General features: G+C 40.0%; 4 protein-coding genes, 1 non-coding gene and 1 pseudogene across 6 annotated transcripts in view; all 6 read left to right on the top strand.

The window, feature by feature from the left end:
• The first annotated feature begins 183 nt into the window (after positions 1-183).
• On the top strand, positions 184-302 carry LOC134185137 (5S ribosomal RNA; annotated as a pseudogene).
• Positions 303-585: 283 nt separating this feature from the next.
• Positions 586-2993, top strand: LOC134184984 (uncharacterized). 2 transcript variants are annotated; one of them, XR_009970724.1, is made up of 5 exons: positions 586-665; positions 725-1001; positions 2510-2589; positions 2642-2748; positions 2813-2993. XR_009970724.1 is itself a non-coding variant. In XM_062652759.1 (3 exons), exons 1-3 carry the CDS (start codon positions 2463-2465, stop codon positions 2915-2917), a joined length of 339 nt encoding a protein of 112 aa, XP_062508743.1. In that variant the 5' UTR covers positions 1756-2462; the 3' UTR covers positions 2918-2993. The 2 variants fall into 2 exon arrangements, 1 of the variants encoding a protein (XP_062508743.1); XM_062652759.1 differs by lacking the exons at positions 586-665; positions 725-1001 and having other exon boundaries at positions 1756-2589.
• Positions 2994-3384: 391 nt separating this feature from the next.
• LOC134184951 (collagen alpha-2(VIII) chain-like) lies at positions 3385-13136 on the top strand. Its single transcript, XM_062652725.1, has 14 exons — positions 3385-3508; positions 3573-3608; positions 8941-8994; positions 9502-9546; positions 9606-9677; positions 9783-9854; positions 9908-9961; positions 10939-10992; positions 11052-11105; positions 11178-11240; positions 11294-11350; positions 11413-11442; positions 12497-12566; positions 12650-13136. The coding sequence occupies exons 1-14, from the start codon at positions 3401-3403 to the stop codon at positions 12982-12984; spliced, it is 1104 nt and encodes a 367-aa protein (XP_062508709.1). The 5' UTR covers positions 3385-3400; the 3' UTR covers positions 12985-13136.
• Positions 13137-15731: 2595 nt separating this feature from the next.
• LOC134184661 (uncharacterized) lies at positions 15732-16769 on the top strand. Its single transcript, XM_062652407.1, has 3 exons — positions 15732-15863; positions 15909-16194; positions 16243-16769. The coding sequence occupies exons 1-3, from the start codon at positions 15732-15734 to the stop codon at positions 16767-16769; spliced, it is 945 nt and encodes a 314-aa protein (XP_062508391.1).
• Positions 16770-21218: 4449 nt separating this feature from the next.
• LOC134185133 (5S ribosomal RNA) lies at positions 21219-21337 on the top strand. The gene has a single exon (XR_009970752.1). It is a non-coding gene; the product is annotated as a 5S ribosomal RNA (ribosomal RNA).
• Positions 21338-21666: 329 nt separating this feature from the next.
• Positions 21667-23827, top strand: part of LOC134184982 (uncharacterized) — a 2513-nt gene continuing 352 nt past the window's right edge. The window contains exons 1-5 of the mRNA XM_062652758.1: positions 21667-21748; positions 21808-21893; positions 22040-22126; positions 23627-23706; positions 23762-23827. The exon at positions 23762-23827 is cut by the window's right edge and continues 38 nt beyond it. Coding sequence (XP_062508742.1) covers positions 21716-21748; positions 21808-21893; positions 22040-22126; positions 23627-23706; positions 23762-23827 — 352 coding nt within the window. The 5' untranslated portion in view covers positions 21667-21715. The remainder of the gene's footprint in view (positions 21749-21807; positions 21894-22039; positions 22127-23626; positions 23707-23761) is intronic.

The following is a 23827-nucleotide window of genomic DNA, read 5'->3' as shown; positions in this document are numbered from 1 at the left end:
GTATAAGTTAGTCTTTCTAGACCTGTTCTGTGTGTCGATTTGTAGATGATTATCATATTGATGCTCATGTGCAATAGTCTCTTTATTCTTTTAATTAGATCACAGCATGACATCCATAAAATTGAAGTTTCTACAAACTCTGCTTTGTATACTATAAGTAGTCTACACTTTGTTATTTTCATTGCCTATGACCATACCACTCTGAATATACCGGTTCTCGTCTGATCACCGAAGTCAAGCGGAGTCGGGCCGGCTCAGTACTAGGATGGGGGACCGCCTGGGAACACCCGGTGTTGTAGAGCTTTGCTTTTAATTTTAGTTTATTCATCTAGCCATCCCTAGGCAAAAACCTATGGCAGGCCAACCGTTGCAATCTTCGATTTTTGCACAATTTCCTAGGAAACGATTTGTTGACTTGAAGTACCGGACACGTGTACGATAACGTCTTCCATTTAGTCCAGTCTTACTAATACATTTCTATTTTAGCAACAGTAAAATTTAGCAATTTTAGTTGTCATGTAGACTGCAGTGGCATGTAGTTTCTGTCTTTCCCGCATACCGAGGTCTGGCATCCATAGATTATCCGGGAACTCGACCCGTGAGCCGCCTAGCAAACAGAGAAAGTGTTGAAGATGGATTCGGTCCAGTTGCAGTTACATGCACTGGTTCGTTTTGTTCTGCAACAGAATTATGTCAGAGCTTAATCAATTTAGTGTTCTTCAAGGTTCTTGGCCTAGACAGAAGGTCGTCGATCGACATTCTCACTAAAATGATGCTGTCGTGTCACAAAAGTCCTCTGGAACTGATTATGTAATAGTCTGGAACGACCGCGGAAAAGCACGGAGGCGCACTCATGCACACACGCGAAACAGCAGACCAAACATACGGGACAGCACAGTGTGAAACTGTAAAATCAATCAAACTGTACTAACTTCTGTTTCTTATTGTAATTGGCAGACATACCTCCGCTAGTATCTTGTCTGCGGTTCCAAAGCAGAGTGGTAAGAATGATGATATTAGCACCAGTCACAATTGGTTATTTCTCTTTTTAATTGATTTGTTAAAAATCTAGACTTATTTTACTAAATGTTCTTACATTATATCAATACTGGTACGAGTAGGATGACTCATGATTAGATTTGTACACAATTGAATATACACATCTTATACAACTTTAGTAAGTAACCGAAATTTTTTAGTTGTAACTTACATCAAATTACGTCATGACAATGGATTATATATTTTAGAATCAGTTATTGCTATTTTAACTAAAAGAAACATAGTGTTGAATCTAACATGCTGTTCACTCCTACTGATGTATGACATATGTTATGAGGTGATGATGGCGGTGCTAGTTGTGGTGTATTATTTGAAGCTAGTTATTCTGGGATATCATTTGTGTTTGTTCCAGTGACGTGTTGTAAGAAGACAGCACAGTCTTTCTAATACAGTCTTTTTAATACAGCCTTTCTAACACAATTCTGTTGAATGGAGCTGTAATACTTGGGCAACAAACTAAAAAACCCATCTGTGAAGTCTGTCATGTGACATGTGTTTATTACAGACAGCAGTCTCAGAATGCTGAGACTAGTCTCATTCACATACTTTTAACCTCACTGGTGTTTGGTTTCCATCTCTCATTAACTGTCCTTTGCAACATACAAGAGCCGACATAGTGAGGTGAAGAGAGTCTGGGAATAAGACTTGGCTGAGACCATGTGAGATTAGGATGTATGACTATAATTAATGTATTGTCTACATACAGTTTACAACAAGTTTTTGTTGCAATCTTAATAATTATTATTTGCACCTGGAATAGCAGCTGATATAGGCATATTGGGTTTATATCAGAATCTGTAAATCTTGCGTGATGCTAGGTGGTAGCTTGAACATGCACAATTATTCTGTACATGTATGTTGTCTGAATTGTCCTTGATAATATTCCAACTACTATGCAAGCTTGTACAATATTAATTGAATACATCTGCGACCTTCATTCTTACAGAAATGGTTTTTTCTGATGCTCGTAATATTTATAATGACAAGCACAACAGATGCACAGTTGAGAGGACAGAAGCTCTTGTCTTTATTAAGAACAATTTTGAGCTTTATGAAGTAGAATAATTTTTATATCAAGTACAAATCAGATATTGGTTATACCTATTTTATTGACATATTGGCAAAATCCCTTTATTGGTGCAACACTGGTACCGTTTGTATGTGAAATTAAACATTTATTTTATGGAGTTGATTACATTGGTTGTATTGAGGAGGGTGAGAGTAAACACTGATTATTGTCTCAATGAAGGCTCAATCATGGTATTAAGAAGTTACATACATGTATGGTCTAGGTCAGTGGATGGATTGTTGTGTGCTTACAAGCTTTTCGAGTGTAGGATTGCAACAACAGACATACCTACAGTTGAGAACCTAAAAAAGCTGGCTTGATATAATTAATACTAATGCAATGTTGCCAGTATCAATGCTCTGTGATATTATCATATTACAGGTTAGACTCATTGCGAGATGCAGTCAGTAACCTGGACATTGGCTATTTTTCTAGGAAATGTTGCACTGTATCTGTAACCGGTTAGTACCACAACAAAGTAATAAATAAATCATTTCTGATCTTGTCTCTTAGGAGCCAGTGTAACGCAAGGTGTCCAGCGAAATTACAGAGAAATACAGAAAGTTTTGTATTTGTTTCCTCTTGCATCGACCATGCCAATATGGAACTGCAACTTTGAAGTATTTTCTGCAGTTACTTGGTGACGTGTTGTATACTTTTTAGTTTTTTGTTTTGGGATTTTAGGAAGAGAAAGATATTGAAGTGCTAGCATGTCGGATCCTCGATAGCATGTCATTATGTTGGCATCATATGGGAGTACTAGTAGGTGAGGTGACAGGAAGAACATAGTGACTAAAAGGAAATTTAGTCAAATATTGTTATGTACGTATAAACACAGAATATTAGTCATGATCCAGCTTCATGAATAGACTAAATAGCTTAACAATAGTAATTTCATTGGCATTTTTAATTAATTGTGTAGATATGTTCTAAATGTCCAGTTTAAGAAATTATCACGTGTATTGCCATGGGTAGGGGAACCCCCTTTTATTAATTAATTGGCTAGACCTGCTACTACAACTTCAACTTATCAGACGCGCACGCAAGCAAGAGAGCCCACGTATACGCATTTAGAACATGATGTCATTCATTCCCAACATTTCCATGCAACGGCGACGTGCACGAGGAGTGACGAAGCGTGGGTCTAGGTGAGGGAGTTAATTTTGGGAAACATGCTCGCGTATACTATATATTCGCATCTACTCCATCACTTGTCATTTTATCAGGCGGCTCGTTGCGCGTCATTGTGTTTATCCGACGTGAAACACTGATATGTGGAAGTTACCTTGTTTTCTATTTGCTCTTATTCTCTCCATCTTTTGGTGCAACGGAGGCTTGAGCTCTGAAGCTACTGTATGTCCAGGCATGAAGGGAGAACCGGTCAGTTATCAGACGAGTCTTGGTCAGTGATACGACTATTGATGCACTGGAAATTTTGATGCAGGGGGTTCCTGGCGTGCCCGGTCCACCGGGAATTCGAGTAAGTTTGCTGCTCACGTAGAATATATCGTTAGCTTGATTAAATTTTGGCAATTTTTTGGGTTATTTCTATTGATATAACAGTGTGCGTCCATACGTGCGCGTGTGTGCGTGTGTGCGTGTGTGTGTGTGTGTGTGTGTGTGTGTGTGTGTGTGTGTGTGTGTGTGTGTGTGTGTGTGCGCGCGAGTGTGTGTGTGTGTGTGAATGTGTGTGTGTGTGTGTGTGTGTGTGTGTGTGTGTGTGTTTGTGTGAATGTGTGTGTGTGTGTGTGTGTGTGTGTGTGTGTGAGTGTGTGTGTGTCTGCAGGTGTGTGAATGTGTGTTTGCGCGTAGTTTTGTGTTTTGTTTGTGATAGGTGAAGGGGTGTGTTGTGTGTGTGTGTGTGTGTGTGTGTGTGTGTGTGTGCGTGTCTGTGTGTGGTGTGTGCGCGTGTGCGTGAGTGTGTGTGCATGTGCGTGTGTGTGTTTGTGTGTGTGTGCGTGTCTGTGTGGTGTGTGTTTTTTTGTCTGTGTGTGTGTGTGTCTGTGTGTGTGCCTGTGTGTGTGTCTGTGTGTGTGTCTGTGTGTGTCTGTGTGTGTGTGTGTGTGTGTGTGTGTGTGTGTGTGTGTGTGTCGCGCGGACGTGTGTGTGTGTGTCGCGCGGACGTGTGTGTGTGTGTGTGTGTGTGTGTGTGTGTCGCGCGGACGTGTGTGTGTGTGTGTGTGTGTGTGTGTGTGTGTGTGTGTGTGTGTGTGTGTGTGTGTGTGTGTGTGTGTGTGTGTGTGTGTGTGTTCCCGTGCGCTCTACTCTATAAGTGCCAAAATCTCTATTAATTGGATGGAAGGTATTGACAGAGTCTGAGACTAAGTTGGACATTAAGAACAACGGTATAATCGGTCGTTGACTGCATACAACCATATGAAAAGTTGTACTTTATATGTAAGAGAAAGTTGTCCCTTAGACTTGCTTGTTTTGATCCGGCGTTATTAGAGAAGGAAAAACGGAGGGATAAAAATCAATATTAACTTATTCAAAATTAGCATTGATTTTTTAAAACTGACACTAAATGGTTCAAACGAAGTTAGTATTAACTCGCACGCTATTGTCTACAAACATATCTACGTATATACATGTTCTTTGGGTTGCAATGGAGTTACTTCCTAGTAGTTGATATCAATTATGTCTGCGAATATCTAATTACCAACGCATGCCATCTCGCCACTGTATAATTATATACATGAAGTCACTCTATTAGACCAAACAAAAATAGATGAGCTACGACGCTCATAATTATTTTTGGGTACACTATTGTTTGATTTCCTAATACGGGATACTGTACTGCACAGACAATCATCTGCGTGGTAAAGAAATAATTGCTGTATAAAGGAGCGGTGAGTAATCGGTAGCTGGCTTTGTGACTTCTACCGGGTCTCCTTTCCCGCTGTAGTTAATTGGCAGATACAATATATTATGATATTGTAGTGTAATACATTTACATGGAAATAGCTTGATGTACAAATATTAGGTATCCGGGACACATGCAGAAGCCGATGAGGCTTTTGACTCAAGCCCGTAGGCTGGGGGTGCATTTGGGTGCTCGTGCACCCTTCCCGGACCCGTTCACGGAAGAAGTCCGGGCTAGTAGGTAAAAGGACTCCGAGGGATGTGTTGGAACTTCAAAGTACGTGCCAGATATTTGGCTATCCTGTCTGCTACCTGGTAACGTGGAGAAGTGTGTGTTCGTCACAGTGACACTAGATGGGACGGTCTCAGGAAAAAGATAGAAAAAGGAGGCAAGCAGCGGCTACGTGTCAACGGCTGGACGGTTTTCTAGTTCCGAAAAGAGAACGTGATCAACTTGTGACTCCTGATCCATATTTTACACAGTTGGTTGCAGCAGACGATCAACTAACACCGACTTTCAGTGAGTGCTGTAGTGGTAGTGTAGAAACAGTAGGGTCGTCCTCCACCGCCACGTATGTCGAGCCTTTGCGCAACACATGCTGTGAAGTTCACGACAATGAGGCTCAGCGTGCAGGCGTCGCAGGCGGCAATCAGCAATGCGATCATGCTAATACTTCTGATCATGATTTAGTGGATGATATTGGCAATTTTTTTTCAAAGCAAAGTCTCCTGTCGATTTCTGCGAGTCCATGCAGACTCTGAGTGCTGTGGAGAAGTACAACCTACTGCCAAATCACAAAATGCCTCGTGCCGACCAAGTTTTTCCTCCGACATGTATTCGTGGCCGCAACCAAGCTTTTCGTCCTATTTGGCTATCAGAACATCCGTGGATGGTTTACAGCGAGCAAGTGGATGGGGTCTTTTGCATTTCTTGTGGAATTTTTGTTGCTAAAGTGTCCAAGGGGAAGTTTGTATGGAAGCCTTTTCGTGATTGGAACAAGAAAGGAGCAAAAGCAAGGAGCACGAGCAGTGCTTATACCATCTTCAAGCCATTAAGCAGGCTGATAACTTCAAGCGAACCTTGCAGAATCCAGATACTACCATTACTGCACAGTCGGACACCCGCAGGGCGGCTAATGTCGCTCGTAATCGTGCTGTCCTGAAGTCCATTGCTTCTGCTGTGTTTTACTGCGCCAGATAGTGCATTGCTTTACGTGGAGACGCAGAGAGTGGAATCACTTGGAAATCCAGGTAATTTTCTTTCTTTGCTGAGGCTTCTGGCAGTGCACGATGAAGAGTTAAGAAGGCACCTGGAAATTCCTGCAATGCGATGTGCAACTTATCTTTCTCCTCAAGCACAAAATGAGCTGATTACAGTCATGGGAAACCACATCCTCTTACAGGGACTATTAGGTGATTTGACATCTGCGCTCTTTTACGCCATCCTTGCTGACGAGGTAACTTCGCATAACGTTGAGCATCTTGCCATCTGCGTCAGGTTTGTTGACAGAAGTACTAAAGAGGTCAGAGAAGAGTTTTTAACGTTTTTGAAGTTGGACAGAATTACTGGTGAGCGGATTGCAGATGGTATCTTTGGCTTTCTGGAAGAGAATAACATACCACTTGCTACTATGAGTGGTCAGGGCTACGACGGCGCTAGCAACACGTCTTCAGATCGAGTGGGTCTCTAGGCCAGGATTAGACATAAAGCTTCTTTAGCCACCTACGTACACTGCAGTGGCCACTGCCTTAACCTTGTGATAAGCAAGTCATGTGCTCTTCCTGAAGTACGTAATGTGATCGACTGCGTTAAAAAATGCAGCTGTTTCTTTCTCAATAGTCCAAAGAGAAGTGGTGTTCTGGAGATGTTCATCAACCCCAATGAGGTCAATGCAGAGAGGAGGAAACCACTGATCGATCTGTGCAAGACGCGATGGGCTGAGCGGCATTCGGCTTATCAGCACTTCTACCAACGGTACGTATTTGTGGTTGAAGCTCTAGAGATGATAGCTTTCCGCTATCACTTTTTGAAATAAGGGGCTACGTATGCTGACTGGGACTATGCAGTTCGCAATGAAGCACAGCAGATTCTGACCAGTGTTACTTCCTTTCAGTTTGCTGTTGTGTTTGTGACGATATATCAGTACTTATCACACCTTCCGGGCATTACGGTGAAACTGCAGAGCAAAGCTGTTGATATCGTGGAAGTGCATAACATGATATCTGAAATCGTGAGGACCTACAACAGCGAGTGCTCAAACGTTGAAAGCAGCTTTCTCAAATATACAAAGTTAGTTCAGACATGGCGAAAAGGTTAGCAGTACAATTGCAATGCCTCGCATTGCAGCAAGGCAACAAAATCTCAGCAATATTCCAGCGGCTTCTGTTCAAGAGTATTTCCAGAGAAATGTTGCAATTCCCTTTCTTGATCATATTATTATTAGCATCAACCGCTAGTTCTCAAAGTCGGCAGTCACAGCCATTTGGTCTTGTACCAAGTATCATATGTTCGCAAGATGTCAACCTGGAGGAGGCGCTGATCAAGTACAGAGATGATCTGCCATCGCCTGAATTGATGGACTCGGAACTCAGGCGCTGGAGGAACCGATGTATGGCGATGCTCCCTGAGAAGAGACCGTGCTCACTAGCAAAAGCCATCAAAGAATGTGACGCCACTGACTTCCAAAACATCTCAGTTCTTTTGACCATCGCCTGTATCATACCTGTCACCTCGTGTAAATGCGAGAGAAGCGCCAGTGCTTTACGACGCCTAAACAACATATGCGTGCATCCATGGGCAAGGACAGGTTGTCGCACTTTGCACTCCTTCACATCCACTACGATGTACCAATAGATATTGACAACGTAGTCGATTATTATGCTCGCCTTCACCCTCACAGACTCGAACTTAACTCAGTACTGTTACACTAATGTTTTCTGTTAACTCTAAGTCTTACGTATACAATTATGAATAGAGATACGTATTATTAGATAATGCCCGCGCAATTTCAAATAAAATTATGTGAACCAAGTATACAAACACAATTTCAACCATGTTTCCAAAGTGATGAATCCACAAAAGATCTTAGCGCAATGCGATTACATTTAATTGACATATAGCTAACCAAAAAACCTAGACTTTGTTGGCAAATGCACCCCCAGTCCTGCGACCAGCCTACTGGTGTGTGTGTGTGTGTGTGTGTGTGTGTGTGTGTGTGTGTGTGTGTGTGCCGAAACTGCTAGGTCAGTTGTCTAGTTATTATTAATTTTATCAATTGTCAATAATGAGATCTATAATTTATGTTGCCAACTGCATCTTTGACAACGATGTCAGTGTGGGAAATAGGGAATAATTTTGGCTCGGACAAACTGAGCCTAGGTAGGACATTCTTGAATGGTGTTACATGTATAATTAAATGACTCCCTACCGAAGTCATTTTGCACGAAATTTTTGATAACAAACTTCCAAGGAGAAATGGTGGTAAAGGCAGCTGAGGTTTTTTCAAGACAAAGCATGCGAGGATGTACCTAAGTTCATGAAATTAACAGTTACACCATTGGAAAGGCCATCACGTGCTAAGACACAAGGTTTACACTATCATATATGGGTATAGGTGAATGTTTTGTCCAAACATATGTCCCAACACTGGTGCAGTGTTTGGTGGGTCAAACAGCACATTTGTTGGGACATAGTCCTATGTCCTACTGTTATCTTTCACAATGGACGTTGTGTCTATTACGAATATATATATATATATATATATATATATATATATATATAATATAATATATATATATTTATATATAGGGCCAATACTGTGTGGACAGTACAAATAGATAGCAGTGATAAAAATATGATTGGCAAAACACAAAATAATTGAAAATACACTGTTTTCGTCACTAATAAAGGTATAATATTTACATACTAATATTCTTTGTCTAACACTTAGGGTCATACCGGTTCTCAAGGTCCCACAGGCGGATTGGGTGGTACTGGAGCAAAGGTTGGTACAATAGATATCAAACAGTCATTTACTTTGTTGGGGTACACACATACATTTTGCTGTATTTTTGAAGACGGGTTTGTATGCGGTATTTCTAGTTTGAAAAGACTTCTGCGTTATACACAATATTTGTTGTTGTCTATTCATATTTTATGGCTAATGCAGTGTGGAGGAGCATATTTCGCTCAGGCGTTGTTAAAGAGAAAAAATCTCAGTTTTTACTGATGTTAAGCATACGTCTGGATAGGAAAGGATGTTTTAAATCCATACTATTCAATGAGTTAATTAGGTAACAAACATGCAAACAAACAAACAAACAAACAAACAGATATACAATAAATTACGACACACACGCACTCTAACACCCAGAAACACAGATACACACAAACAAGTAAACAGACACACTTAATACACGTATGAACAAACAAAGAAAAGGGTAATGAATTAATTTCTATAACTGCCATAAACTTACCCTAAATGTAGTGTACTGTTTGCGTTTTGCAAAAGGGTGAGAAAGGAGACGAGGGTGCAGTTGGTTCTACAGGCAAACAAGTCAGTAAATTGGTGAAAACAGCCAGCTAGGAATATCTAGTTTCTCTGTGTATTTACAGGGTCCTCCAGGCTTAACCGGTCCTCCTGGTCCACCAGGTCCACAAGGTTCTCCTGGAAAGACTGGATCAATGGTACGATGGTCATTAAAAACAATACTAATTGACAAATTAATAAATAGTAATTTATGTCACAAACTGTTGCTACCCATTTACTAACTACTACTAATTGTTGTGCAGGGAGCGGTGGGAGTAATCGGTCCCGCTGGTCCACCTGGCCCACAAGGTTTACCTGGAAAGACTGGACCAGTAGTAAGACGAACTCGTAGATATGGAACAGAGTGTTTCTCTAATTCTTGCCACAGGGTTCTTCTGGGCCTAGAGGTGCTAGAGGAGAAACAGGACTATCTGGTCAGAAAGTATGTACAATTGTTTATAACAGACTTTAGTGACTAAATAGGCTTGTGGACTGGTTTGCAAAGGGAAGGCTTTGGCTAACCAAGATCTGAAGTCATTAACGTTAATGTGACGTTTACATTTGGTATTTGGTATTTGTTCTAACATCTATATGCATTACCGCTATTTTTCATCTTAATTAACCTACATATGATGTACTGTACCAACAAATTGACTGGTTGCTCATGGTTGTTCAGGATTATAGACATACACACTTGCAATACAAACTCGTGCCTTAGCTTATATAATACGACTTGCACAAATCAAAGTTTACCAGTGAGTACGAAATAGATGTGGTCGTCATGTATATGGTTGTAATTGTGTAAGCTGCCAATTTTGTTTGTTTGTGAAAAACACTGCATTTGACGGTAAATTGTTGACTTTCATGTTAATAGAAAAACAGTTGAACTTAATCCGTCAAGAAAACACTCAAATTTCTTAACCAACGCCCTTAGAGAACAATTTTTAGGATTAACAGCAACAAATTGCATGCACCTGTATACATGAAGACAGATATAATTTGCAACTATGCAACTACATCTACTCTTCGGACGATTTCGAATCTGCAGTCGCTAAATGCTAAACTAGTTGGAATTGAATTACTGTTGACCAGGTAATGCATTAAAAGTGGCAAGAACTAGATTTTTGGTTTATCTAAATATGCTATTGCACCGACATTTCTTTTTGTCTGACGTAGAATTTTGAGTTGCTTACCCGACAAGATAATGGTACGGGTTGCTTTGGAGTATAAACATATGATTGACGATTTACTCATAGATTACGACAATTTTGTAGCGATGATATTAAAAGAATATTGTTTTTATGTTTTGATACATTTCTACAATAATATATCTGTAAGCAGATTTTGGCAAAAGATACCTTACAAATATATGGCTATCATTGACAAGGCTTTGTCATTTGACGCTCGTTCTGTTTTTAGGGAGATAGAGGTCCAACAGGTCCGAGGGGCATAGAGGGATTGGATGGCGTTCCAGTATGATTTCACGATGGAAATTCTTATGAAGCTACAACTAATTTCTGTAATGTGTGAAGGGATCTGCAGGTCCTGTTGGTACGCCAGGTCCGCATGGTCCGAAAGGAGTGAAAGTGCGTTATTCAATAATTATTGGAAAGAATAAATAATCACTTTACTGATATAATTATATTTTGTTATATTAGGGAGCCATTGGTTTACCCGGAGCAAAGGGAGAGGCTGGACCGCAGGGCATCGCTGGACCAGAGGTTCGAAAATGAGCTGAATTTCTAACGTTATGGTAATGTTTGCTTTTGTTTAGATGAGTAAAGATGCTTTAAATCGCTATTTTAACCCGGTCAAGGGACTATTGCAAAGGGTACACCATGAATGAAAAGTAAGGTTTTTTCCAAGTCATAATGGGATCGTTATGTGTTATAGGTACAGGGACTGGAACAGTGGAAACAACAGGTAATAAAATACTATCTGATCAACGGTCACGTCTCTTTCTGTTATCTTAATTAAACAAAGTCCAACGGCTGATGAAATATACTTAGACACGGGCGTAGGTAGCAGGAGCTCTACAGTTGACCTTGAAGTCATGCACTGCGCTCAGTGGAAGGTATTGAACAAATCTAGTTACAAACCCGTAGAACATCCGGAAAGCGAACAAACCGTCCAATTTCAATAAACTTAAACTTCTATATATGTGCTTCTTGAGACCACCGCGATGATGTTGGTATGATTGGAAACTGCACGCATGGCTTTGAATTTTGGTTGACATGTCCCAATATCTTGACCTGTTTTTGAATTCTATCACACACCTCTTTTTAGATTAATCCGTTTTAAACAGGATTCTGTCGAATTCCAAGTTTAAATTAGAATTGATCCGTTTTGGACCGCACGTGACATAACCACTTTACAACTGACACGTCTTTACAACGTTTATTGTATCAGTTAAGTTAATAACTCCCGCCACACCAGAATTTACGATAAAAGTTACGTAAACTGGCATGGAATAGATATTGTAGTCACTTGATTTGACTGTGTCTTTTACGGCCTGCATTTTGAGGCAGCAATGTGTATACAAAGAGCAAACAATGGTAAGAAAGAATAGACTTTGTCTACTACTTCAACAGAACAGTTTTGCAAAGCCTTGCAAAAATAGTGAATTCTTTCTGTGTAAGTTGCAGGTTGTTTCAGTGTTGATTGAAATCTTGCGTCTATAATTGTGCAGCGAATCATTTGCAATTGCAAGCAGTATGCCCATAGTGTTTACAGTGCAGCCCTTACTTTTTGTCGTACATATCGTCTTACTCCGATATGCTAAACCGTACAACTGTGTGCACGTGGTAATAGCTTTACCATTGCTTATGTATTCATTCAAAGTACGTGCAAGACAATTATTTAATGGAGAGGTTATGCTTCACTAAAATAGACTTGAAGTTTACAGCCTGAGTTATATATGTGTGTTAATTAAAGGTAACTATATTATCATTAAAATGTTTTTCTAATTATAATTTAGTGTGTACAAAGCAAAATGCCTGTTGCTGCTTATATTAGAGGATTAGCAAGTTCACCCTACACTATTTCAGGTGAAAGCATGTTTCTATCGCTTTCTTATCAATAGTGATATTGTGTCGGAGTTCTGATGCGAGTGTTGTGTACTTGTTTCTAGGTGTAATAACGTACTGGTCGACGTCCAGTCCGTCCTTTTTGGTGGGCGGTATCACTTACAGCAACGGAGCTCTTACAGTTCCATCTGATGGTATTTACTATATTTACGTACAACTGTACGTCGACAAGTCCAGCGGTACTGCGGCTCCATACTTGCGCGTGAATGGTGGAATGGTGATGCACATGTATTACGAAATGAGCGGTGGAGGCAGAACAAAATACAGCGGCAATATTCGAAGGTTAAAGAAAGGAGATAGCGTTGACGTAAATGGAAATGGAGGTCGGTACTACATGTATTGGATACACTCGTATTTTGGTATGTTTAAGTTGAATTAACGAATCTGTAATGCGACAATTTGTGCAGGAAACTGCATTTTAGACTAACAGTCAAACCAATTATTGTGTCAAACTTGATTGTCGTTTCGTATAGAATCTGATCGGTAAGCTGGTTTTGCAAGGAATGTATTTTCTTGTACAAATATGCCTGTTTTATGTTAGATAATGTTAGAATTTTTGAACTAGACTCTTGTCAAGTGCCTTGGTTAAGTAAAACAAACATTTCGATTGCCTTCCTGCTTACAATAAACACTGTAATACATCAGTTGAGTTCATCTGAAACAACAATGTCCAACTTGCTCCTTTTACCGCTGCTGTGTACGTTGTTCTTTTTCTCTCCTAATGTGCAAGGTTACGCCACAATATGCTCATGAATGGGTGACATTCGCTGATTCTGCCTCAACGGAAACCAGCATAGGAGTTAACTGAATTTATGTCTATGATTATGTGTGAATGTGTGACTGTCTAGATATGTCTGTCAAGCTCAGGAATGTGCCATGCACGTTCTACTCAACTTGCAAACTGTTTTGGACGTTACGTATGCACACCGTGAGAAATCGTGTTGTAGGGAAGACGGTTTTAATAGTGGCTAACGTTTCTGTTTACATTTAAACAACATTGATAACAACAATTAACTCACCCCATTACGGCATGTGCTGTGCATGACATTAGATCTTAATCTGGACATTGCACGTCTCCATCCAAAAATCCAAAACAAGAAAGCTTGTAGCATTATTGAGATGCAACTACCGTTTCCGAGTAAGAGACTGGAAACTCTAGATCTGTAATCAATACGGCCCCGCGTATCCCTTTACGAATGTTAAGTGTCATATATATAATTATATGTTCTTGTGATTGGATGTGTGATCTGTTCAGCCGTGAGCAAGAAGCGGGAGACTTGGGTTTGCGGGGTGAGACGTGAGACTTGGTTTAAATGGGTAAAATTTTAAAAATGTGTGAGAGTTGGCAGCCTTAATTAATATACAAAGAATATATTTTTAAGGTTTTTTGCACGCATTTTCTTGTGTGATTGTTGCGTTCCTGAGCAAATAAAAATATCAGCTCTGTATAGCTACGTTTGCCCTATAAAACCAAGTGCCTACTTGCTTACGTTTCTAAATCTAGACAACGCATTGAGTATAGTAAATTTGGTCTTCGATTGGAGAGTTAAAACATGTCGTATAATGTTGTACGCGTTACACACTCGCTGCAGCTCACTCTATTTCTGCAATATGCAGCTACGAACTGTCACTATTACGGTACGACCCTTTCTGTAAGCCTTATAAATCTATCACTGTAAGCGAAACGCTGACATAGGGCGTTATTTGTATACAGTAACATTGTAATACGTGGGCAAAGTCTGAAAATACACATTAATAACAGTTTCGATCCGAATCTCGACAAACATATATTTCTCACTTTTATTAGAATGTTCTTGGTCTCTATAAACGATTTCAACTTGTTGGCATCTTGACAAAAGGTCCAAAGTTGCCGTAATCATGTCCTTTATTTATCGCCGTATCTCGCGCGTACAATAATCTGGACGTCAAGGCTGGTTGCTATTTCTCGCTGTTTCGCAACCTATTAGGAATGGAAATGAAACATATAGTTATGTATATATAGTTTCTACCAAACCCTCTTGAATTTGTGTACACCTAGAAACGCCAATTAAAGCCTTTTTATGGTTTAGTCACCTCAGAGCCGTCTAGAGAGCCTGAGTCACCTGATAGCCTCGCAAACCCACGTGTTTCTACTAGACGACTACGTGGGATAGCATTGCTGTACACTAAGGCTGACTGTCGACAATCGGTTGGATGTCAAAACTCAATCGTGTCACCGAACAGTACATATAGACGATTTTTTCAAACATTGCGATACTTTACTACTTCTCCAGATATTTGACTACCAACGGTTTTAAACCGCGCTCTCGTAGATCGCCTACCCTTAGCACTTGTGACCCCTTGATAATGCTGTCTTCAATTTAATTTGACGATTTCTCATGTATATGTGCCAAAAATGCTAGATAATGTAGTTGTCCTTGGTTTCTCTTACCGCTGTTTGCGAGAGAAAGAGTCAGCCGACACCGACGTGATTTCGCCTATTTTGGATCTTTTCAAGAACGAAATCATGTCGATTTGATGTGTAGACAGTATGATATATAGAGACACTAATGCTGGCCGATGTTTCGAGCGAACTGACACTCTACAGTACTTGGCCCACGTACTATTAGAGCATTTTGGTTGGCGATGTCATTCAAACAAACATCTTGGGAATGTTTAATTGTAATTGATCGCTGTCCTTTCTTCTTTCTGTGGGACAACAAAGTCATTTATTATAGTAAATAATTAATTTATATTTCGCTATGTGACAAATAGTACGGATACAAATGAATTATTCACTATTGAGGCTGTTGAGGACATTGTCAGCCATAATTATAAGCCTTTCAAGAGTTTTGATAAAGTTACAGAATAACTATCAGCTGATAGAGCTAAAACCACATCCAACGCCGACATATGCACACCAGGACAAACATCAGTCGTAACAGATAACAAACCTGAGACGGGCTTTCCATCATGTGCGGCCTCGCATTTAATCTCCTCCACGCTGATTCAGTCAGACTTCCAGAAGTTAGGAGATATCGCTTCTGGCCTTATTATTATTATTATTACTATTATTATTATTATTATTATTATTATTATAGCTTGTGTCAAGAACTACAACCCTACATTGCACAGCAGTCAACGTTAATGAGGAGTGCTGGGTGTGTGGAAAAACGTGTGGCAGTGACTTTATATCGTTTGGCAGGCAATGAGTGTTATAGAACTCTCTCCAATCTCATTGCAGTTGGAAAATCAAACGCCTGTCAGATTGTGAATGAGGTATGTTAAGTAATTGCCATGCAGTTAAGTCCACAATTGATCAAGATGCCATCTGGAGCTTACCTCGAAAGAGTTAGTGCAAACTTCAAGGTTGCAGGACATGGATTTCCTCAAATAGGAGGTGCAATTGATGGATCCCATATATCTATCAGATCTTCGTCTTATAGCCCTGACTGTTATTACAACAGAAAGGGTTATCATTCGATAATCCTTTATGCTGTTGTGGATTCATTTATGAATTTTACTGATTTGTGTGTCGGATGGCCTGAACGAGTGCATGATGCTCGTGTCTTTGGTAACCGTTGTCTATATGCTGATGCAGAACGTGTTGGTACGCCTTTTGCAAACAGTAAAAGTGTTTGAATCTGTAATGTTGAAGTGCCAGTTCTACTTCTTGGCGACCCTGCCTATCCCATAAAGAAATGGTTGCGTAACCTTCGTCTATATGCTGATGCAGAACGTGTTGGTACGCCTTTCGCAAACAGTGGAAGTGTTTGTATCTGTAATGTTGAAGTGCCAGTTCTACTTCTTGGCGACCCTGCCTATCCCATAAAGAAGTGGTTGCTTAAACCATACCCAGAAAGTAAGAACTCGACACAATCTGAGAGAGATTTCAATTACAAAAATGGTTGTGCTCGAATTCTTGTTGAGCGAGCATTTGGCCTACTGAAAGGTCGTTGGAGAATCCTACTAAGCCCTCAGGAAGGGCACCTCAACAACATCCAGGCAGTTGCTGTAGCTAGTTGCACAGTGCACAATTATTGTCTACTTCACAAAGAAATTGACTTTGACTATGAAGTGGAAAGTAGTAGGGAGGGTTGCATCGAAGTGGGCTTAGGTAGAGGAACAGCCGCTTCAGCATCTTTTATTCGTAACACCATTAGAGACTACCTGGCAACGTTATAGAATGACATGTGCAGTCAGTGCAGAAGAGTGGAAGGCCTTAACATCAGCTGTAAATTAGCTACTTTGGCAGTTATTGTGATTGTGCTGTTGTGTTGTGTTTTAGTCTGTTGAACTACTATCAGAGTGCTCATCCAACCTAGCTGAGGAATGAGCTTGTGCACTTCCAGTTATAAGCTCAAGCGCTTCTATACTAAAATTGTCTCTCCTTTTTGCTTCTTTCGTTTCTCTCTTTTCACGCTTCATTTCTGCTTCTCCCTGGTTTGTCATGTACTCTATCAGTTTGTTTCCAACATCAGCCAATTGCATGGCAACATTTGCCAAATCTGTTGTCTCCTTTACCAAACTAGAACGCTTTATTTTTCTTGATTGAGTATGAGGTGGTTTTGTTGGTTGTTTTCTTTTGTCTGACTGAGCAGTTTCCGTGTCATGGAAGCAGACGATGGCTTCAACAGTTTCATCTGCACATGCTAGGGCACTGCAATTTGATGGCCTTTCTGGTATGGAACCAGGAGAATCACTCGCGTGACTGCCTCCAGAATGAACTGACAGGCTGGAAGTTTCAACATCATCATCAACAACATCACAAGGAAAATTAGCATTTCCAGCACTTTCATAGACAGCAATAGGGGTAACAGAAGGACAATCACCAAAAACAGAGTCCATAGCATCGAAATGAGGGAAATCAACTCGAGCATTACCTTCTCCACTTCTTTTAATTTTGTCCTTTACTGCTTTGTACTCTTTCTTCAAATTTTTGATTTTGTCTTTGCACTGTTCTACAGTCATGTTGTATCCCTTTTTGTGCATTTCTTCTGACAGCCTTTCCCAGATTTGTGTTTTTTCCCTGGTTTAGATAAAAGCCTTTGAAATTGTTGGTGTGCCCATAAGTTAATTAAGGTCGATGTCTCGTCTAACGTGCAACCCCTAGCTTTCTTTCTTTTGCTATCAACTGTTGCAATTGGTTGGCTGTTGCCTGCAATTTCATTTTGACTCTCGACCCAATCTGATGACGTCTCAAGATCAATGCATTCCGCTTGTTCTTGAGTTGACCTACTATTGTCAACGTTTGTCCCAACGAGCACAGAGCACAGAGACTCGGCTGTTTCGCCTGAAGCAGACCAGCCAGCTGGCAACGAGTTTTCATCAACACCAAAAGAGGCAGAAACAGCAAATGGTTGACAATCAAGCTGTAAGTCAGGGCAAAGCCTTGCCTGCTCTGCTGATACTGCCTAACTAGTGATCCCACACGATATGTACTTTCCCGCGAAGCCATCGAACTACTTTCCTGTATGCGCACTACTAATAGGGCTTCTGCATGTAATTACCCGCGTACCTACGTGTGAACGCAAATTGGGTGGAGTAGGGTTATCATAACTCTACCCGAGTTATCTTAACCGGAGTTAACCCAAGTTAACCCTGTGTGTGAAAGCGCTCACTGTGACATACGACAAAGTTCAACAACATCTGATGGTCTCTTTGTATATCAGGGCCGGATCCAGACGGGGTTAAGGAGGTTGCAATCTCCTCTTTTCTAATAGGCGTGGTTCAATAACTTCATATAATTTCATAAGAAAAAAGAAAATTAGTGATGCTGTAAATAACTGCGAACGATGAACTTCCTCTTTCAAATATTTCTGGATCCGTCTCTGTATACAATTAGGATCACCTTTCTCAAGAGATTGAAGACATTCTTAAGAGATTCCGTCATACACGCCAAATTGACAGTGACTGTGACAGTTAAGGGTGATGGCAGTGAAAATGATGGTAGTAGTAGTAAGCGATCGATTTGACAATATCGGCATGGTCGCCAAATGTCACTAGAGTACTGAATAGTATCAGCTTCTGTTTGTGCTGTGCTACCGTTCTCGCTTATTGAATTTGAACTACACAATGGTATCGCAATGGTATTCTAATGACCTCTAATGCTTGGCATGCCACTTGATACCAAAATTAGCTCTCCTCTGTTATCCGCTCTTATCCCACCACTGTGTGACTAATTTTTATTTGCTGTTTCTCTAAATGACGCATCCTTTAAATATGGAATTATATTTCATGGTTTGCCGGAAACTCTTAGCTTATACAATAGTATAGATATTACAGAGCGAGTACGATCAGTGATCAATCGAGACATAGAGGTTTCAGACGTCACGAAGACTTGATCAATCAATCTCTCTCAACAATGTGGGGTCTCTCTCTCTACCTTCTTGCTTACGAGCTGTCGTTCAAGTGGCTGCTGCTCTCTAATTCAATGCCGCTCTCCTCGTCCCCACGAGCAGTTTCCACGTCGCATTCGAACGCCGATCACCCAAGGATTGATGAACAGAAACCAAGACAAATGTACTAACGTGATTTTTTCTATTTTCATTTTATTACTTTGATTGTGTGCCACTTGGCACTAAATACATGCAATAGATGATCTATTTTATTAATGAAGAAATGGGAATGACAAATGGAGTCTTGTTGGATGACACACTGCTGGGACTTTTATTTCTAATTGTCGACTGACTGTGTGATCACTTTATGCCTTACAATATCATTGAAGGTTTCTTGCCATGGCAATAACAGGTCACGTGACTAATAATCGATTCTATGTACATACATCATCACAACTGAAGCATTCTTTTATTACATAGTCTAGTATATATAAGCTGAGCGTCTGTGCTGTGTTTAACTGTATTTATGGACATTGGTCGAGACGATTTCGGTGTATTTGCTCTTCAAAACTACGAATTTCCTCAGCACTGGCTGGCAATGGAGGATGGCATTGTAACACACGTAAGTTTAGCTACATAATTATTTACTTGGACTTGTAATCAGAGTCATTGGCTGTATGTGATACGATAGGCTAACGATGAAAGGTGTTGTGATTTTAATGTACGTGAAGCTGCCTGTAACATTGCAGTCATTTTTACATCCGGGTATCATCATCCTGGTTCTCCCAAATGGAGATGTGGGACCAGCGACGGGAGGTCGTGATTCTCTCTTTATAGCAGCAACAGTATTCGTGTGATCTTTAACATTTCAAGACTTGAAGTTGCATGAAGGAATTGCACCCAGTCAGAGACTCGACCTTGAGTGCCTTTCGGACAAAGCAGCTTCTAGAGGACAAGAGTTCATGACGCTACTATACTAAACTACATAATCAAGGCAGGAAAGCTTGAGTTGATATATTTTTTTTGCCATGTACATAGCATTACATCAACAACAAAGGAAAATGTGAAGTTGATGACAATAGTCTATTACCTCACCCTTAACGGCAGGGTTTTTGTTGGTATGTGCTTTAGAATAATGTTGTTAATGAATAAGATCGTGACCATGGAATTCCGTAGATCACTGATAGCCATATTTCTGATTCTGATCTGGTTGCTTCTTCCACAGATATTTTCCAGTTGGCAACTTCTCTCATGCATCAGTTACACATGCTGTAAACATTAATCGAAACTGTTACTATGATCAATGATGTCTGCAATCTTACAGGAATTCTATCCGTGGCTTAATTCTGCTCTATTTCCTGCTCACACTGTACAAAGTCATGCATAAAACCATAATGTTCTAATACTAACAGAACAAAACTCTACTCAGCAGCAACGATTAGATTATAATGAGCGTACGCATAGTTATTTGTTCACTACAATTAAGCCCTAATAGTAATTTGCTAGCGATTGAAGCGAGCGAGTTTTCTCCAGTGCGTCAAAGGTTAAACTGAGTATCCGCCCGTACGTGCGTACAAGTCCGTCCGTCCGTACAATATGTCCGTTTGCAACCACCCCTACCTAATGGGGAATCGTTTATGAATTCATAAATTCGAATTATTCTTTGCTAGTTTTGAAGAAATTGCCAACATAAAATAGTTACGTCACGTGACGTCATCACTTAAGATGTTTCTATGGAAACTACGCTCACTTAATTGAGTGACAGCGTTGCACCACCCCTACATACAGGGGACAGCTGTTACAAATTGGTCATCTTCAATAAATTTTTGTCTTCCTCGATGGGTTAAAAATTGATATTTCACGTTCTGTAACGGCACTCTGAGATTATTGCCATGGCGACAATATTGATTTAGACGTAAGCAGCGATTCACCATATCTAGCGTCTGAGTTGTTGTAACTGTTTTTGTAACAGTTTAGTAGTGCGTCAAAGGGTAAACTGAGTGTTCGTCCGCGCTCGCTAGCACAGGTGGGCATGAACTGAGCACCCATTTATGATTACTATTCTAGACTGTAGCTGTGGATCTTGACTATCAAGTCACAAATGAGACAATGTAAGCTAGTCTTTCTAGACTTGTTCTGAGGGTCGATTTGTAGATGATTATCATACTGATGCTCATGTGCAATGGTCTCTTTATTCTTTTAATTAGATCACAACATGACATCTATAGAATTGAAGTTTCTACAAACTCTGCTTTCAATACTGTAGATAAGTAGTATACGCTTTGTTATCTTCATTGCCTACGACCATACCACACTGAATATACCGGTTCTCGTCTGATCACCGAAGTCAAGCGGAGTCGGGCCGGGTCAGTACTAGGATGGGAGACCGCCTGGGAACACCCGGTGCTGTAGGCCTTTGCTTTTAATTTTAGTTTATTCATCTAGCCATTCCTAGGCATATATTATTCCTATTCAAGAATATATATATATATATATATATATTCTTGAAACCTATGGCAGGCCAACCTTTGCAATATTCGATTTTTGCACAATATGCTAGGAAACGATTTGTTGACTTGAAGTACCAGACCTGTGTACGATAACGTCTTCCATTTAGTCCAGTCTTACTAATACATTTCCATTTTAGCAACAGAAAAATTTAGCAATTACAGTTGTCATGTAGACTGCAGTGGCATGTAGTTTCTGTCTTTCCCGCATACCGAGGTCTGGCATCCATACATTATCCGGGAATTCGACCCTTGAGCCGCCTAGCAAACAGAGAAAGTGTTGAAGATGGATTGGGTCCAGTTGCAGTTACATGCACTGGTTCGTTTTGTTCTGCAACAGAATTACATCAGAGCTTAATCAATTTAGTGTTCTTCAAGGTTCTTGGCCTAGGCAGAAGGTTGTCGATCGACATTCTCACTAAAATGATGCTGTCGTGTCACAAAAGTCCTCTGGAACTGATTATGTAATAGTCTGGAACGACCGTGGAAAAGCACGGAGGCGCACTCATGCACACAGTGTAACAGCAGACCAGACATACGAGACAGCACATTGTGAAACTGTAAAATCAATCAAACTGTACTAACTTCTGTTTCTTATTGTAATTGGCAGACATACCTCCGCTAGTATCTTGTCTGCGGTTGAGATAACAAAGTATGACTTTGTTGTACTTTTGGTGGATGGTTCCAAGGCAGAGTGGTAAGAATGATGATATTAGCACCAGTCACAATTGGTTATTTCTCTTTTTAATTGATTTGTTAAAAATCTAGACTTATTTTACTAAATGTTCTCACATTATATCAATACTAGTACGAGTAGGATGACTCATGATTAGATTTGTACACAATTGAATATACACATCTTATACAACTTTAGTAAGTAACCCAAATTTTTAGTTGTAACTTATATCAGATTACGTCATGACAATGGATTATATATTTTAGAATCACTTATTGCTATTTTAACTAAAAGAAAACATATTGTTGTATCTAACATGCTGTTCACTCCTACTGATGTATGACATATGTTATGAGGTGAGGATGGCGGGGCTAATTGTGGTGTATTATTTGAAGCTAGTTATTCTGGGATATCATTTGTGTTTGTTCCAGTGACATGTTGTAAGAAGACAGTACAGTCTTTCTAATACAGTCTTTCTAACACAATTCTGTTAAATGGAGCTGTAATACTTGGGCAACAAACTAAAAAAACCCATCTGTGAAGTCTGTCATGTGACATGTGTTTATTACAGACAGCAGTCTCAGAATGCTGAGACTAGTCTCATTCACATACTTTTAACCTCACTGGTGTTTGGTTTCCATCTCTCACTAGCTGTCCTTTGCAACATACAAGAGCCAGACGTAGTGAGGTGACGAGAGTCTGGGAATGAGACTTGACTGAGACCGTGTGACATTAGTATGTATGACTATAATTAATTTATTGTCTACATACAGTTTACAACATGTTTGTGTTGCACTCTTAATAATTATTATTTGCACCTGGAATAGCAGCTGGTATAGGCATATTGGGTTTATATCAGAATCTGTCAATCTTGCGTGATGCAAGGTGGTAGCTTGAACATGCACAATTATTCTGTACATGTATGTTGTCTGAATTGTCCTTGATAATATTGCAACTACTATGCAAGCTTGTACAATATTACTTGAATACATCTGCGACCTCCATTCTTACAGAAATGTTTTTTTTCTGATGCTCGTAATATTTATAATGACAGGCACAACAGATGCACAGTTGAGAGGACAGAAGCTCTTGTCTTTATTTAGCACAATTTTGAGCTTTATGAAGTAGAATAATTTTTATATCAAGTACAATTAAATCAGATATTGGTTATACCTATTTTATTGACATATTGGCGAAATCCCTTTATTGGTGCAACACTGGTACCGTTGTATGTGCAATTAAACATTTATTTTATGGAACTGATTACATTTGTTGTATTGAGGAGGGTGAGGGTAAACACTGATTATTGTGTCAATGAAGGCTCAATCATAGCATTAAGAAGTTACATACATGTATGGTCTGGGTCAGTGGATGGATTGTTGTGTGTTTACAAGCTTTTCGAGTGTAGGATTGTAACAACAGACATGCCTACAGTTGAGAACCTCAAAAAGCTGGCTTGATATAATTAATGTTAATACAATGTTGCCAGTATGAATGCTCTTTGATGTTATCATATTGCAGTTTAGATTCATTGCGAGATGCAGTCAGTAAACTGGACATCGGCTATTTTTCTAGGAAATGTTGCACTGTCTCTGTAACCGGTTAGTACCACAACAAAGTAATAAATAAATCATTTCTGATCTTGTCTCTCAACAGCCAGTGTAACGCAAGGTGTCCAGCGAAATTACAGAGAAATACAGAAAGTTTTGTATTTGTTTCCTC

Source organism: Corticium candelabrum, chromosome 9 (genome assembly GCF_963422355.1).
Source record: "Corticium candelabrum chromosome 9, ooCorCand1.1, whole genome shotgun sequence".
NCBI classification, from domain to species: Eukaryota; Metazoa; Porifera; class Homoscleromorpha; order Homosclerophorida; family Plakinidae; genus Corticium; species Corticium candelabrum.
Note: the sequence above shows the minus strand (reverse complement) of the source record. Positions and strands in the feature narration are given on the sequence as shown.

Coding starts and splice junctions, on each gene's coding strand:
- LOC134184984 (XM_062652759.1), top strand. CDS start 2,463: ATGCAATGTTGCCAGTATCAATGCTCTGTGATATTATCATATTACAGG. Junction 2,590..2,641: donor TTGCACTGTATCTGTAACCG/GTTAGTACCACA, acceptor CTTGTCTCTTAG/GAGCCAGTGTAACGCAAGGT. Junction 2,749..2,812: donor TATGGAACTGCAACTTTGAA/GTATTTTCTGCA, acceptor TTGGGATTTTAG/GAAGAGAAAGATATTGAAGT.
- LOC134184951 (XM_062652725.1), top strand. CDS start 3,401: ATGTGGAAGTTACCTTGTTTTCTATTTGCTCTTATTCTCTCCATCTTT. Junction 3,509..3,572: donor CAGGCATGAAGGGAGAACCG/GTCAGTTATCAG, acceptor ATTTTGATGCAG/GGGGTTCCTGGCGTGCCCGG. Junction 3,609..8,940: donor CCGGTCCACCGGGAATTCGA/GTAAGTTTGCTG, acceptor TCTAACACTTAG/GGTCATACCGGTTCTCAAGG.
- LOC134184661 (XM_062652407.1), top strand. CDS start 15,732: ATGAGGAGTGCTGGGTGTGTGGAAAAACGTGTGGCAGTGACTTTATAT. Junction 15,864..15,908: donor CCTGTCAGATTGTGAATGAG/GTATGTTAAGTA, acceptor CAATTGATCAAG/ATGCCATCTGGAGCTTACCT. Junction 16,195..16,242: donor TGCTGATGCAGAACGTGTTG/GTACGCCTTTTG, acceptor GTAATGTTGAAG/TGCCAGTTCTACTTCTTGGC.